The sequence below is a fragment of the Ranitomeya variabilis genome, chromosome 5 (assembly GCF_051348905.1).
Source record: "Ranitomeya variabilis isolate aRanVar5 chromosome 5, aRanVar5.hap1, whole genome shotgun sequence".
Lineage (NCBI taxonomy): Eukaryota > Metazoa > Chordata > Amphibia > Anura > Dendrobatidae > Ranitomeya > Ranitomeya variabilis.
Genome location: NC_135236.1, coordinates 660,945,592 through 660,960,532, shown reverse-complemented (window position 1 = coordinate 660,960,532; position 14,941 = coordinate 660,945,592). Strand labels below are relative to the sequence as shown.

General features: G+C 39.4%; 1 protein-coding gene across 1 annotated transcript in view; it reads left to right on the top strand.

Annotated features, from left to right (window-relative positions):
* Positions 1-14,326, top strand: part of VWF (von Willebrand factor) — a 204,303-nt gene extending 189,977 nt beyond the window's left edge. The window contains exons 44-52 of the mRNA XM_077266531.1: positions 1,842-1,970; positions 2,847-3,030; positions 5,356-5,396; positions 9,790-9,906; positions 9,985-10,083; positions 10,632-10,760; positions 11,295-11,334; positions 11,710-11,804; positions 13,679-14,326. Coding sequence (XP_077122646.1) covers positions 1,842-1,970; positions 2,847-3,030; positions 5,356-5,396; positions 9,790-9,906; positions 9,985-10,083; positions 10,632-10,760; positions 11,295-11,334; positions 11,710-11,804; positions 13,679-13,867 — 1,023 coding nt within the window. The 3' untranslated portion in view covers positions 13,868-14,326. The remainder of the gene's footprint in view (positions 1-1,841; positions 1,971-2,846; positions 3,031-5,355; positions 5,397-9,789; positions 9,907-9,984; positions 10,084-10,631; positions 10,761-11,294; positions 11,335-11,709; positions 11,805-13,678) is intronic.
* The last annotated feature ends 615 nt before the right edge of the window (positions 14,327-14,941 follow it).

Genomic DNA, 14,941 nt, shown 5'->3' with positions numbered 1-14,941 from the left:
GTAATAGCCATACAGTGAGTTTATACCGGCCTGATAGTTTCGTTGGTCACAGTAATATAAAGAGAATGATAACATTTTGTACAAATAGAAGATGACGAGATTAATGTGTCTGACATTGAAGACAGTGGTAAAATAATGAGGTATTTGAAAAAAAAAATTCTACTTTTTCTCTTGTTTGACTCTCCCGCCTGCATGGCCTTAGGTTTAGAATTAAAGGCTGAATAGATGATTCATGTTTTTTGGCTTTATGAATAATACGTTTTGTAAGTGCAGACCTACAGACAGTGGCATAGTGTGGGTCGCCAGTCCGGCAAGTATATGGTGCCCAACAACCATAGAACTTTTTAGGACTCTCTTAGTTCTTTCCATCAGTCCAGTTTTGAACCCCTTATTCCCCAAGCGCATGAATTATATTTTAAGAAAATACTGATGTAATTATAGTTTGTAGATAAGAGTGAATACATTTAAATGGAATTTAATTTTACTCGAATTTTACAAATATCCGCGTTTGCCAAAATTAGGATTTTTCTGTAATTCGCGTCCATGTTAATTCAACAAAGTAGCACCATTTCTTTAAACCATGAAAGGCCATCAAAGTTTAAAGAAAAACCCTTATACTCACCTTTCTGGTCCCTCTGTGTCATCTGTCCAGTCCTTCACGCATCTTCAGATCTCCTCTTCAAGCGTTTAAGTCTTCTCAATCTCACTCTGGGCTGGGACTTTCCGGCTTTGATGAAGGTCGAGGAGGGTTATGCGCATGCGTGCAAAAAGTAATGGGTTTGTGAAATCAGAGTGTTCACCGTGGCCTTCTGTGCATACGCAGAACCTTACTGGGCACCATCAAAGTCGGGAAATTCATCGTTAGTGGTGGTGATCCGAAGATGTGGACCTCACCGGACCGGTGACAGTGAGGAGCAGAGAGGCTGGAGTGGTGAACGGTGTGGTGACAATAGAGATTTTTAAAATTTTTTGCACATCTTACGTTTATTATTATGTGTCTGGAGAAACCCCAAAGCATAATGAGGGACATTAAATTCGGGTAGAATAATTTTTTTTATAATTGAATTTCCCGGGAAAATCCACACAAATCGACAAATTTGTATTTTGCCTGTTCCGCTCATTTCTAATATTTTGCCTCTAAGCCCTTTATTTTTTTTTGATAAAAATATAAAAAATAAGTTTGTTGTAATTGTTATATTTGTTTTACTTCTTAATTTTTTTATTACTTTTATTGTCTTTATTTTATGGAACAAATTTTTTTTAACCCTAACCCTAACTCTCATCTGAACCCTAACCCTAGCCCCAAACCTACCATAGTTAAGGGTTTGGAAAAAAATGTGTAAAATATACTTTACATTTTATTGTAATATTATTATTTTTTTTTACAGGGGACAATATTTACATTTGCGACAGTTCTCCCAGTAGTTCGCTATCTCACAAAAATTAAACGTGAGAGAAGAGGCAGAGAGTGGAGTACAGTACTGTCTTCCTCGACCTCTGTCATCTCGATCGCTGACTATGCAGAGTGCAGCAGCCGATGACAAACTTTTCTTGACTGCTGCGCTCTGCATAGGAAGTAGGAGTTCATGAACTATGGGGAGAGTCCTGCTGGTCCAAGAAGAAGCATTACTTGCCACTGGATCATTTCATAGTGAGGACTGGGAAGGGGAACTGTACTTTTGTGCCCCATAGAAAATGGTGCCTTGTTTCCTCCCTCTCTAGGACACTTTTCTTTTTTAGGCGCTATCATGTCCTAATTACACTTTTATTTTTCAGCTGTTTACTATAGTTCTTACTGTATTTTATGTCTAACAAGGTTTGATTTTGATTCTTCCATTTAGAGCTTTAAGTATGTAAGTAAGCCACATGAATGCTGTGGAACATGTAAGAGGGCCGTGTGTGAACAGGAGGTGATCTCCAGAAGAAGAGGAGACACAGATGGATCAGACAGTGACAAACGCTATTATAGTGTAAGGGTAAAAATACTAACTAGGGTCCATGTCTTAATATTATGCATGTTCACTCCAAAAAATCTATATCCTCTTCTAACCTTTTCTTCTGGGGTAGTCTGGTTTTGAAAACCCATTTTTCAAATACCCAATTATTACAGGAATTCTTTGGGTTGATTCGATCAATTTAAGGAGGAAATTAGTTTTGGAACGAATAAATTGGATGCAAATTGAATCAGCCAAATTGAATCAGGTTAACCTCCTCCCTCTTATATTTGCCTTTCCTTGGTCACCACACCTTACTAGTCCCGCTGCAACCAGTCCTCCGATCGCCTCTTCCATCCACAGCGTTGAGTCTTCCATCCACATTGTTGATGTTCCTCAGAACGATGAAAGAGTAAAGATAAAAGACACAGAAGGTGATCAGAGGACCGACGATGGGAGGGCAAAGGAAAGATTATTTTTTTAAGCCCTTCCCCTTATTATTTTATTTAAGCCCTTCCCGTTCTTTCAAAGCCAGAAAAATGCCGACCAATGATGATGTAAATCATCATCAAAAAATGCTAGATTTAATGAATCACCCAAAATTTCTATTCTGCCGAATTTGTATTTTCTTATACAATTTGAAGTGAATTCGATTCACCTTGGATTGATTCATTCCTCACTTAGGTGGCTATAAAGACAAGGGCATCTCTGGAGGACCCCAAATGTAATACTTGCTTTTACCAGTGGGGGAGCTGCAGGGAAATATAACACTTACTCCCAGGATAGAAAAACAATATTATCTCAACTCCAAATCACTTTCACTTTAAAAGATCGTACTCTGAATTCAACTATTCTCTTTTATGGTGTTTTCAACATTACACATAACTATTGATGGGTTTTGGGTAATTTCAGGTTGGTGCAAGGTGGACATCTCCCTATGATCCTTGTATCATCAATGAATGCTCTGAAGTGAACGGAGAAGTCTTCACCCTGCAGAGAAACATCTCCTGCTCTGATATAGAGACCAAGAAATGTCCTACGGGCTATGAGCTGATCTGCATGCATGGTTCAGAGTGTTGTCCCATCTGCCAATGTGGTAAAGCCCTACTCTTCTATTATCTTGTTTAGAAACTCACTGTACTATGTATGGACATTATAGAGGGACTTCAAGGTCTATGTGCCAGATCCTGGAACCACTTGGTATTGGTGGATCCCACTGCAGCATATTTGGTCTGCCCAAGTTTTATGTTGAAGGCCACAGCTTTCCATCAAACAGAGGTTGTTATGATGATAGTCTTTAAATATGGGGGTAATAAGCATCCGCAGAGGGAAATGGTGTACAATTGTGGGTAGAAAGGAATGGATCTTGTCTTTAACTCTTTGGAAATCCAGTAGTAGGGAGCATAATTCTTAATTCTGCTCCTGATCTATCGCTTATATCCATGAACAAAGTGCTTCTCTTCCCCAATACCATCTGTCAGAAAAGATTCTGGAAGCTGCCACATTCATGGTCAATCAATCCCATCAAACTTTGGCCTACTGCAATCAACTTTTTTTTAACTAGAACCGGACAGAACGGGGGAAATATACCAGGATGGGGCCCAGAATAAGGGACCTATATACCAGGATGGGGGATATATATATCAGGATGGGGTCAGGATAAGGGACGTATACCAGAATAAAGGACATACAGTGTATATATCAGGACGGAGGACATATATATATATATATTACATATATACAGTCATGGCTGAGTGTTGGCCCTCTTGAAATTGTTCCAGAAAATGATTGCAATTACACATGTTGTGTTATACATGTGTTTGTTTCCTTTGTGCATATTGGAAAAACACAAGAAAATAGAGATGAAAAGACAAATTGGACATCATTTCACACAAAACCCCAAAATGGGCCTACAAAAGTGTTGGCATCTTCATCTTAATATTTTATTGTACACCCTTGGGAATAAATCATTACAATCAATCGTTTCCTGTAACCAGCAAGCTTCTTACACCTTTCAGCCTTGAATTTTGGACCACTCTTCCTTTGCAAACTGCTCCAGGTCTCTCATATATGAAGGCATCTTCTATCAACAGCAATTTTAAGATCTTTCCAAAGGTGTTCGATGTGATTTAGATCCGGACTCATTGCTGCCACTTCAGAGCTCTCCAGCGCTTTGTTTCCATCAATTTCTGGGAGCTTCTTGAAGTATGTCTGGGGTCATTATTCTGATTGAAGATCCCTGACCTAGGATGCAAACTCAGCTTTCTGACTCTGGGCACTACATTGCAACCAAAAATCCTTTGGTAATCTTCAGATTTCATGATGTCTTGCACACAGTCAAAGCACCCAGTGGAAAAGGCAACAAAACAACCCCAAAACATCTTTGAACCTCCACCATATTTGACTGTAGGTACTGTGTTCTTTTCTTTTTATTCCTCATTCTGTTTTCGGTAAACAGTATAATGATGTGTTTTACCAAAAAGCTCTATCTTGGTCTCATCTGTCCACAAGATGCTTTCCCAGAAGGATTTTGGCTTACTCACATACATTTTGGCAAACTGCAAACCAACTTTTTTATGTCTGTGTCAGCAGTTGGGTCTTCCTGGGTCTCCTGTTATAGTGTTTCATTTCATTAAAATGTCGACGGATAGTTTGCGCTGACACTCATACACCCTGAGCCTGCAGGATAGCTTGAATTTCTTTGGCATTGATTGGGGCTGCTTATCCAATATCCAGATTATTGTGCGTTGCAACCTTTCATCAATTTTTCTCTGCCATCCACGTCCAAGGAGATTAGCTACAGTGTCATTGGTTGTAAACGTCTTGATTATGCTGTGCACCGTGGATAAAGGAACATCCAAATCTCTGGAGATGAATTTGTAACCTTGAAATTGTTGATATTGTGTAACAATTTTGGTTTTCAAGTCCTCAGACAGTTCTCTTTTCCTCTCTCCGTTCTCCATACTTAATGTAGCACACACAGACACAAAATGCAAAGATTAAGTAAACCTCTCCCCTTTTTATCTGCCTTCAAGTGGTATTTTCATATTGCTCACACTTGTTACTTGCCACAGGTGAGTTTGAGCGAGCATCACACGCTTAAACCAAAAGTTGTTTACCCACAATTTTGGAAAAGTGTCAACAATTTTTTCCGGGCCATTTTTGAGTGGTTTATATGAAGTTATGTCCAATTTGCCTTTTTTTTCTCTGGGTATAAACATATGTATAACAATTTGAAGGGTGCCAACACTTTTGACCATGACTGTATATACCAAAATGGGAGGGGGACAGGTCCAAATCTTGCCCCAGGGCCCAGTAGACTCTAGTTAGCCCCACTGGGGTCTCATGAGGTCAAGGAATGAATATATGTTATGTATTTTCCTTCTTATTTTGAAAAAAAAACATTTAATTTTTTCTGTAGAACCCATTCCTGGCTGCCTCCGCAATGGTACTATCATTGGGGTAAGTACAGAAAATACCATTTTGAACACAATTAACTTGCCCACTTTACCTGCTTTTCTTCTCTTCCGTATTCTTATTTCATCATGTCTCTTGCAACTAAGATTTGATTGAGTATAAAGGACTCCACCATTCACAATGTGAAGACGACCCCTGAGCTAAGGGACAACCCCCAAGGAGAGTAAAAAGAATAAATAGAATTTTGAAAAACATTTTGTTTTTGATTAAATATTTACCTTTTAGAGCCTTCGATCTTCAAGATTCAGGTTTAGTTGCCTTAATCTCCTCCAAAACTACAAAATTAGACTATTAGGATCTCAAGACATTATGGTGGCGGATAAAATGCAGAAGGTATAACTATTTCTCTGGGTTGTATAGAAATCAATTTTTCTTCTTTTAAACTAAAAATAAGGCGCGGCACCTAATAGCGCAGATCAAGGGAGTAATTAAGATTGGCAGCAGATGTTTTGTTGCTAGGGAAGGCAGTCTTTTCCCCTCGAGATGAGTTATCTCAGGTGGCTTTACCTGTGCTAGAGATTACTCACAATACACCATGTCCCTTTCACTAGTGCAGAACTCGTCCATGTCATCCTTCTTCTTCAGCCATAGGGATACTGTATGCAGAAGTCAACTGGCGATATTATCACTGAACATACACTCTGCTATATACATTACCTATATGTAAAAACATTATTACACAATGACTAGTTATAGGCTGTGTTCACATCAATATTGTCTCTTATATTCACAATGTTCGGCCATATCCATAGCATGAAAAACTGCACAAAGAACCAAAATGCCCATCTGCTCGGAGTATCTTTTCTTAGAACATCTTCCCTCTGATGCATAACACCTTAACATTAAAGGGAATCTGTTAACTGTTATTTTTTTATGTAATCGAACAGTAGTATGATGTAGAGAGAGAGACCCTGATTCAAGCGATGAATCACTAAGCATACTGGGTGCAGCAGTTGTGATACAATCACAGATTTCTCTGCTGAAGATCTAGCAGTGCTCAGAATGCTGAGCTGTGTATAACCCCGCCCACGCCACTGATTGGAAGATTTTTGTGTACATTGATAGAAAGCTGCCAATCAGTGCTGGGGGAGTGCTTGGACTAAAAGGCACCAGACACCTAGTCCTGAAGGAATAATCTGCTGATAAACCACTGATTTTTATTGAAACAAAACACAGCCTAGTAAGTGACAAATCACTTGAATAAAGGTTTTTGCCCCTAGATCATATCACTTAGATTACAAACCAAAAACCTGCTGACAGATTCCCTTTAATTCCTGTTTATGGATCCTGCCTTCTTCCATATCTTCCCTCACTACTTGCGATAAGAACTATCAAAATAATACACGGATACAACCATTTAATCATCATCTCATGTAGATCATGATTCCTCTCGCATCAGTCCCCTAAAACGGAAACACCAAACGCACCTCCCCTAGAGAAGTTTTTATAGAATATAGTCCTCTAAAAAGCATTCTACATCAATATTTTTTAGAACTTCTTCTCTCCGTCAGTCCTGAAATATAGATCAGAGCTATAACCCCAGAACAAACATATACTTAAGCTATGAAGAGCACCCTTACATTTTTTTAATCTAGATATAATAACCAGGCATCAGTCAAGACAGGCATGGTACACACAACGTCACCTGCTTCTATAAAGCTATACATAAGATATAATAACCAGGCATCAGTCAAGATAGGCAGGGCACACACAACGTCACATGCTTCTATAAAGCTATGCATAAGATATAATAACCAGGCATCAGTCAACATAGGCAGGGCAGGGCACACACAATGTCACCTGCTTCTGTAAAGCTATACATAAGATATAATAACCAGGCATCAGTCAAGATAGGCAGGGCACACACAGCGTCACATGCTTCTATAAAGCTATACATAAGATATAATAACCAGGCATCAGTCAAGATAGGCATGGTACACACAACGTCACCTGCTTCTATAAAGCTATACATAAGATATAATAACCAGGCATCAGTCAAGATAGGCAGGGTACACACAACATCACCTGCTTCTATAAAGTTATACATAAGATATAATAACCAGGCATCAGTCAAGATAGGCAGGGTACACACAACGTCACCTGCTTCTATAAAGCTATACATAAGATATAATAACCAGGCATCAGTCAAGATAGGCAGGGTACACACAGCATCACCTGCTTCTATAAAGCTATACATAAGATATAATAACTAGGCATCAGTCAAGATACGCAAGGTACACACAACGTCACCTGCTTCTATAAAGCTATACATAAGATATAATAACCAGGCATCAGTCAACATAGGCAGGGCAGGGCACACACAATGTCACCTGCTTCTGTAAAGCTATACATAAGATATAATAACCAGGCATCAGTCAAGATAGGCAGGGCACACACAGCGTCACATGCTTCTATAAAGCTATACATAAGATATAATAACCAGGCATCAGTCAAGATAGGCAGGGTACACACAACGTCACCTGCTTCTATAAAGCTATACATAAGATATAATAACCAGGCATCAGTCAAGATACGCAGGGTACACACAACGTCACCTGCTTCTATAAAGCTATACATAAGATATAATAACCAGGCATCAGTCAACATAGGCAGGGCACACACAACGTCACCTGCTTCTATAAAGCTATACATAAGATATAATAACCAGGCATCAGTCAAGATAGGGAGGGTACACACAACGTCACCTGCTTCTATAAAGCTATACATAAGATATAATAACCAGGAATCAGTCAAGATAGGCAGGGCACACACAGCATCACCTGCTTCTATAAAGCTATATATAAGATATAATAACTAGGCATCAGTCAAGATACGCAAGGTACACACAACGTCACCTGCTTCTATAAAGCTGTACATAAGATATAATAACCAGGCATCAGTCAAGATAGGCAGGGTACACACAATGTCACCTGCTTCTATAAAGCTATACATAAAGATATAATAAATAGGCATCAGTCAAGATAGGCAGGGTACACACAACATCACCTGCTTCTATAAAGCTATACATAAGATGTAATAACCAGGCATCAGTCAAGATAGGCAGGGTACATACAACGTCACCTGCTTCTATAAAGCTATACATAAGATATACTAACCAGACATCAGTCAAGATAGGCAGGGCACACACAACGTCACCTGCTTCTATAAAGCTATACATAAGATATAATAACCAGGCATCAGTCAAGATAGGCAGGGCACACACAATGTCACCTGCTTCTATAAAGCTATACATAAGATATAATAACCAGGCATCAGTCAAGATAGGCAGGGTACACACAACGTCACCTGCTTCTATAAAGCTATGCATAAGATATAATAACCAGGAATCAGTCAACATAGGCAGGGCAGGGCACACACAACGTCACCTGCTTCTATAAAGCTATACATAAGATATAATAACCAGGCATCAGTCAAGATATTCAGGGCACACACAACGTCACCTGCTTCTATAAAGCTATACATAAGATATAATAACCAGGCATCAGTCAACATAGGCAGGGCACACACAACGTCACCTGCTTCTATAAAGCTATACATAAGATATAATAACCAGGCATCAGTCAAGATAGGCAGGGTACACACAGCATCACCTGCTTCTATAAAGCTATACATAAGATATAATAACCAGGCATCAGTCAAGATTCGCAAGGTACACACAACGTCACCTGCTTCTATAAAGCTGTACATAAGATATAATAACCAGGCATCAGTCAAGATAGGCAGGGCACACACAATGTCACCTGCTTCTATAAAGCTATACATAAAGATATAATAACCAGGCATCAGTCAAGATACACACAACGTCACCTGCTTCTATAAAACTATACATAAGATATAATAACCAGGCATCAGTCAAGATAGGCAGGGTACACACAATGTCACCTGCTTCTATAAAGCTATACATAAGATATAATAACCTGGCATCAGTCAAGATACACACAACGTCACCTGCTTCTATAAAACTATACATAAGACATACTAACCAGACATCAGTCAAGATAGGCAGGGTACACACAGCGTCATCAGCTTCTATAAAGCTATACATAAGGTATAATAACCAGGCATCAGTCAAGATAGGCAGGGTACACACAACGTCTCCTGCTTCTTTAAAGCTACACATACCCTCTCATACACAATTTTCTTCTGCTTCAGTCTTCTCATGCATATCTTTCTCAGTTCATTTCGTCAAACAGAACAAAGTCAAGATAAGCAGACTGCACACAACTTTATTTATAGGAGCTCCCTTTCTCATGCTTTCCATTTGTTCCAAATCTTCCCAAATTGATTGAACATTTTAAAGGACAGGTATTATCTGTTCCAGGAGACAGTAGGAATTCTATCATTTTTATCTTTTCAGCCTGGAAAAAAATTAATGTTTGATGAATGCTCCTCCTGTGAATGCAGCGTTTCCAGTGGACCCATTCCGGGCTATAAACTTTCTTGTAGACAGATCCGCTGTGAGTCGTGTCCAGAGGTCAGTTTTATCCCCGGCATCTTGTCCATTTTTTTTACAATTTTTCAGTTAATAGATTCTTTTTGTTTTTCTTTTTAGAATACAGTTTTACAGAAGACCAGCGGATCATGTTGCGGTAAATGTGTACTGGCGGCCTGTCCTGTCACCATGAATAATGGAAATCGTGTCACAGTGGAGGTGAGGACATCTCGGCTAAGGATGATTGCTTTTTTCTTTAAGTAGGTCCCTAAAAATAAGCCGATCCTGGGTTGTTATTTTTGATCTGATCCCTAGCGATCAGCTATAGAGAACCTGGCAGGAAGTGTTACATTTCTCTACAGCACCTCCGGAGGTGAAATGTAGAATTACACTGAAGTCAATGTCCTTTCTTTGTAATGCATGGCATGGACACGCTGGGTCCTCCAGGGCAAGAGACATATGCTATAGCTGAATAGACTGTCCACAGATGACCATTATAACAAATCTATACCTGTGGAATAGTCCGGCCCAATATATCCAAACACTCAGTGTGAACATAGCCTAACTTAACTTTGTTTATTGAAATATAATTGATGCAACTTAGAGCAAAACTCTGTGGGAGGTGGATGGAAGGGAGTCAGTGATGACCGCAAGATCAGACTACACAATGCTTGTTTGTAGTCTGTAACCATGGTGACACATCTGCTTGCATGGAAGCTGCAGATAGGGAAACGGTAGGAAATAAGCAAAATCTCCTATCTTTTCAGCCAAATGAAACCTTACGAGACGGCTGTAACACGTACACCTGCAAAGCAATTGAACAAGGTGATCTAATGCTGGTCACTAACAAGACTACGTGCCTGGACTTTAGTCGAGAAAAATGCTTAGCGGATGGGGTGAGTTCTTATGTATTCAAGGAAAAATGTAAGGAAATACTTTAATTGATAGAAATAATGTCTTTCTTAATTTTTAAGATTTTCACCTTCATGTTTCTATAGATCTGTAGCGTATTTCATTTAGAAAGAGGAAAGGGCAACATTACTTCTCACTGAAGTCTGGGGGCGGCTCAATTTTTCTAAACACTGAATCCCCAATATACACTGAGATAAGCTATAACACGCTGTGTGCCTGTAGTCACCACTAGGGGGAGCTGAAGAGCTTACCGCATACAATCAAACACTTCCTATATTAGTCTTTCCAACCGGCCGCCCCAAGTTCAATGACCTCTGAGAAAGGGTTGGGGAAACTAGATCTACTCCCCACGTAAGTTCATTGACTTGTTACATAGTTATTAATGGGAGACAATATGGACAACATTCGTCTATATAGTCACACAGCATGAATGATATGGTATTATAAAACTGTGTCTTTAAAGGCGTATATACTGAATATACAGTAATTCATTTATTTGCTTATACTTTCTCTTATAGGGTAAAATAAAACAGCTTGAGGATTCTTGTTGCGAAACCTGTAAGTACAAAATATGAAATGATCTTGCGTTAAAAATATCCCTTCCTTCCTCCCTTCCTTCCTTCCTTCATTCCTTCCTCCCGTCCTTCCTTCCTTTCCTTCCCTTCTCCCTTCCCTTCTTCCTTCCCCTCCTTCCTTCCCTTCCTTCCTTCCTTTCCTCCCTTCCTTCCCTTCCTTCCTTTCTTCCTTTCCTTCCCTTCCTTTCTTAATTCCCTTCCTTCCTTCCTCCCTTCCTTCCTCCCTTCCTTGCTTTCTTCCTCTCTTCTCTCCCCCTTCCTCCCTTCCTTCCTTCCCTTCCTTCTTTCCTTCCTTCCTCCATCTATCTTTCTTTCTCTTTCTGTATATTACTGTTACATCTGCCATGTAATGTTCTAGGTGTGGAGCCAGAATGTAAACAGACCGGAGTTCCCAAATATATTCAAGTTGACGATTGTGTATCACAGAGAGAGCTGAGCATAGTGTCCTGTAAGGTAAGAACAAGACAGGCACTGATATACTGTACATATGACATGTCTATATAATCGGAACATAGGTATTTACAGGCTCGGAGTGGCAGCCTTTACTTTGCACCGAATTCCCTCATGTTCCTTGGCTGGGTTTCTGACTTCTATGGCTCCCGAATGGAGAAGACCAATTTCACTTAAATCCTTAAAGGATGTTTTATCACATATAGTGTGATAGTTAGTGTGTATATATACATATATATATATATATATATATATATATATATATATATATATATATAAATCAGATATATGTATATTTATATAAGTATATTTATATACTGTTCATAATACACTATATATATATATATATATATATATATATATATATATATATATATATATATTTGGAGATAGAACCATAGAATGTTAGAGTTGGAGGGGACCTCCAGTGTCATCATGTCCAACCTCCTTAGTTTACAAGAATTAGGTGCAAAATAATTACAGATTTTTGACCCTGGGATTGGTTACCTCACTTAAGGAGGTATTCTTCTAGTATGAAGTGATGGCATATAGCTAGTATATAACATAGTTTTAAGATTGGACCCCCTTCATAGAGATGGAGCCTCCAGGACCGGTTTCCTTGCATAGTGTCTCTATTGACTGTTTGTCCATGCCGGGAACCAGAGCAAACTCCATAGACAGTGGGGAGTCAAGGTGCCACTGTGCAAGGAAGAATGGTGAAGGGTAAAGCTGGCCATACAAATTAGATGGCTGTCAGTCAAATGATTCTTTGGCTGATAGTTTGGCCGACAGCCATCTCAGCCGACCCTCCCATACACAGGAATGATCCTGTGTTCTCTATGAATGAAATCGGACTATCAAGATCTATCCCAATCATCAGTCAGCTGGTGCCCCTATGAAAATTAGAGTAGTCCGAAACTGTTGATATCGACGAAATCAGTCAACAGTAGTCTAATGTGTGTAATGGGGACCCAAGCTGCTCTAAATCAGACCTGCAGCCCCTTTATTTTCAGAAAGACACATAGAGGTCAGACCCCACTAACTGTAAAGTGATGGATAGCCTAGCCATCCTTTCATTATTATTAACGTATCTTTCCCTGTGGAGCACTCTGACTTCTTTTTTGTCAGGATTTTCACCTTCTACACGTGCCACTCCGATCAAAAGGAGGTTTGTTTGACCATTAGGTATCTCAAACCTCATACCATTCTTGGCCACCATGTTCTAGAGACCCTACCATAGGCTAAATGGTTTTCTAAGCTTGGTCTTTTCCTTGACGATCTCTAGACTTTCCATGGATATACTGTATACAGAGGCCTTCTGCTTTGACAGAAGGTTTATAATAGGCCACTTTATACTTTTAACACTTGGGTAGAAGAAAGAATTGTCTTAGATGTTACTGTTTCCAGATTGGAATCACTGTCTATCATTTGGTCTTGAATCTTTAAGTTCGGACCCCTTAAAGCATCATGTTTTGAAGCTCTTTAATGAGTCACTTATTGACTTAAAGGTAGCCCTGGCGAAACCAGATATGGTGGAAGAAGGGGAATGGTAATATTTGGTGCAGTTCTTCTGCGTGCTTTGGCCTACTTCTGACCATAGAATCATCATAGAATCATAGAATGGTAGAGTTGGAAGGGACCTCCAGGGTCATCGTGTCCAACCCCCCGCTCAATGCAGGATTCCCTAAACCATCTCAAACAGGTGTCTGTCCAGCCTCTGTTTGAAGACTTCCATTGAAGGAGAACTCACCACCTCTCGTGGCAGCCTGTGTTACTCATTGATCACCCTCGCTGTCAAAAAGTCCATAGCTGTCTCTTTAAACACATCCTGTTACAGTCTTCTCGTATATTTAGTTTTTTTTTTTTGCCTATTGTAGGGTAAATGCACCAGTACATCGATCTACAACACAAAAACCCGCAGTATGGAAGACCAGTGCACCTGCTGTTCAGTAACACAGACCGAACTGGTGAATGTCTCCCTCCGATGCACCAATGGGACTACGGTAGAACATAAAGTGACGCAGGCCACAAACTGCGAATGTGTCTCCCGGAAATGTGAAAAGTGAAAATGTCTGACTACTGCTCTGTGTTCAATTCATCGTTATTTGCATTTTGAGCCTGCATTTACTGAACAAAAAAAACAAAACATTTATAAAAATGTGCAATTTTAAATAAAGTTTCTATTTTTTTTACATTACTTCTATAGACAAATTATTTTATATAATAGAAATATAGAGTATTTTAAATTTTTACTTATGAATTCAGGCTAGGACGAGTTTAATATTCTAAAAAGTAAAATTCTGCGTTGTGGATGATGAATTCATTGAGCTGTCACTGACGGAAATTGCTATATGTACCGAAAGAGGCGGGAAATGTAACTATTGCTTTCCGCAAAACCCTAAGACCATGAATTCTGTTAAATATTAGTACAATACTGTTACTTGCGGTTCTTCTTTCTCTTTTTTGCATTTTTTTCTTGATTTGTAAAAAGAAAAACATAAATAAAGTAAATTTTAAGAACTCAACCAATGAGCCCATATTCTTTCTCCTCTTCGACCATTCCTCGGAATTAAGTGGGACTGACATTGATACCTCAGATGTTCAAGATGGACTCCGAAAACGGTGGGTCTGGTGCTTGTTCTGATCTATATCAACTCTGAAAGCTTAAAATGGGCCCATACAAACTATATCACTATGAGCAAGGACAGAGGTTGTTTACATGAGGTCTCCCAATTGTCCAGGACCCCCAATCCTTTAGAAATCAGAAACTGTGCCGATAATGCCAGTCCTGGTTTCTGAGCTTAAATGTGCACAAGGACCATTGGTCTTTCACCCTGCGGGAGTATGGAAAAGGATGAGAGAGACTGGTAAGTCCTATACCGTGTCCATTTGTGGGTTATATACTGATGTGTGAGTATCAAATACCTCCAGCTGAACATTCTCAATTTGGGAGAGATCTCCCGTTGTCTCCATGTCTTCTGTGCCAGCAACCTGAAAAGCTGCCGTTATTGTTCAATTACTCCTTCAGTGGACATAGGACCTCGGGAGAATGGCGTGTTCAATGGGATTTAGAGAAGGACTCATTTCTGGCCACTTTAAAACTTTCCAGCGCTTTATTTACATCTGTTTTTGGGTGCATC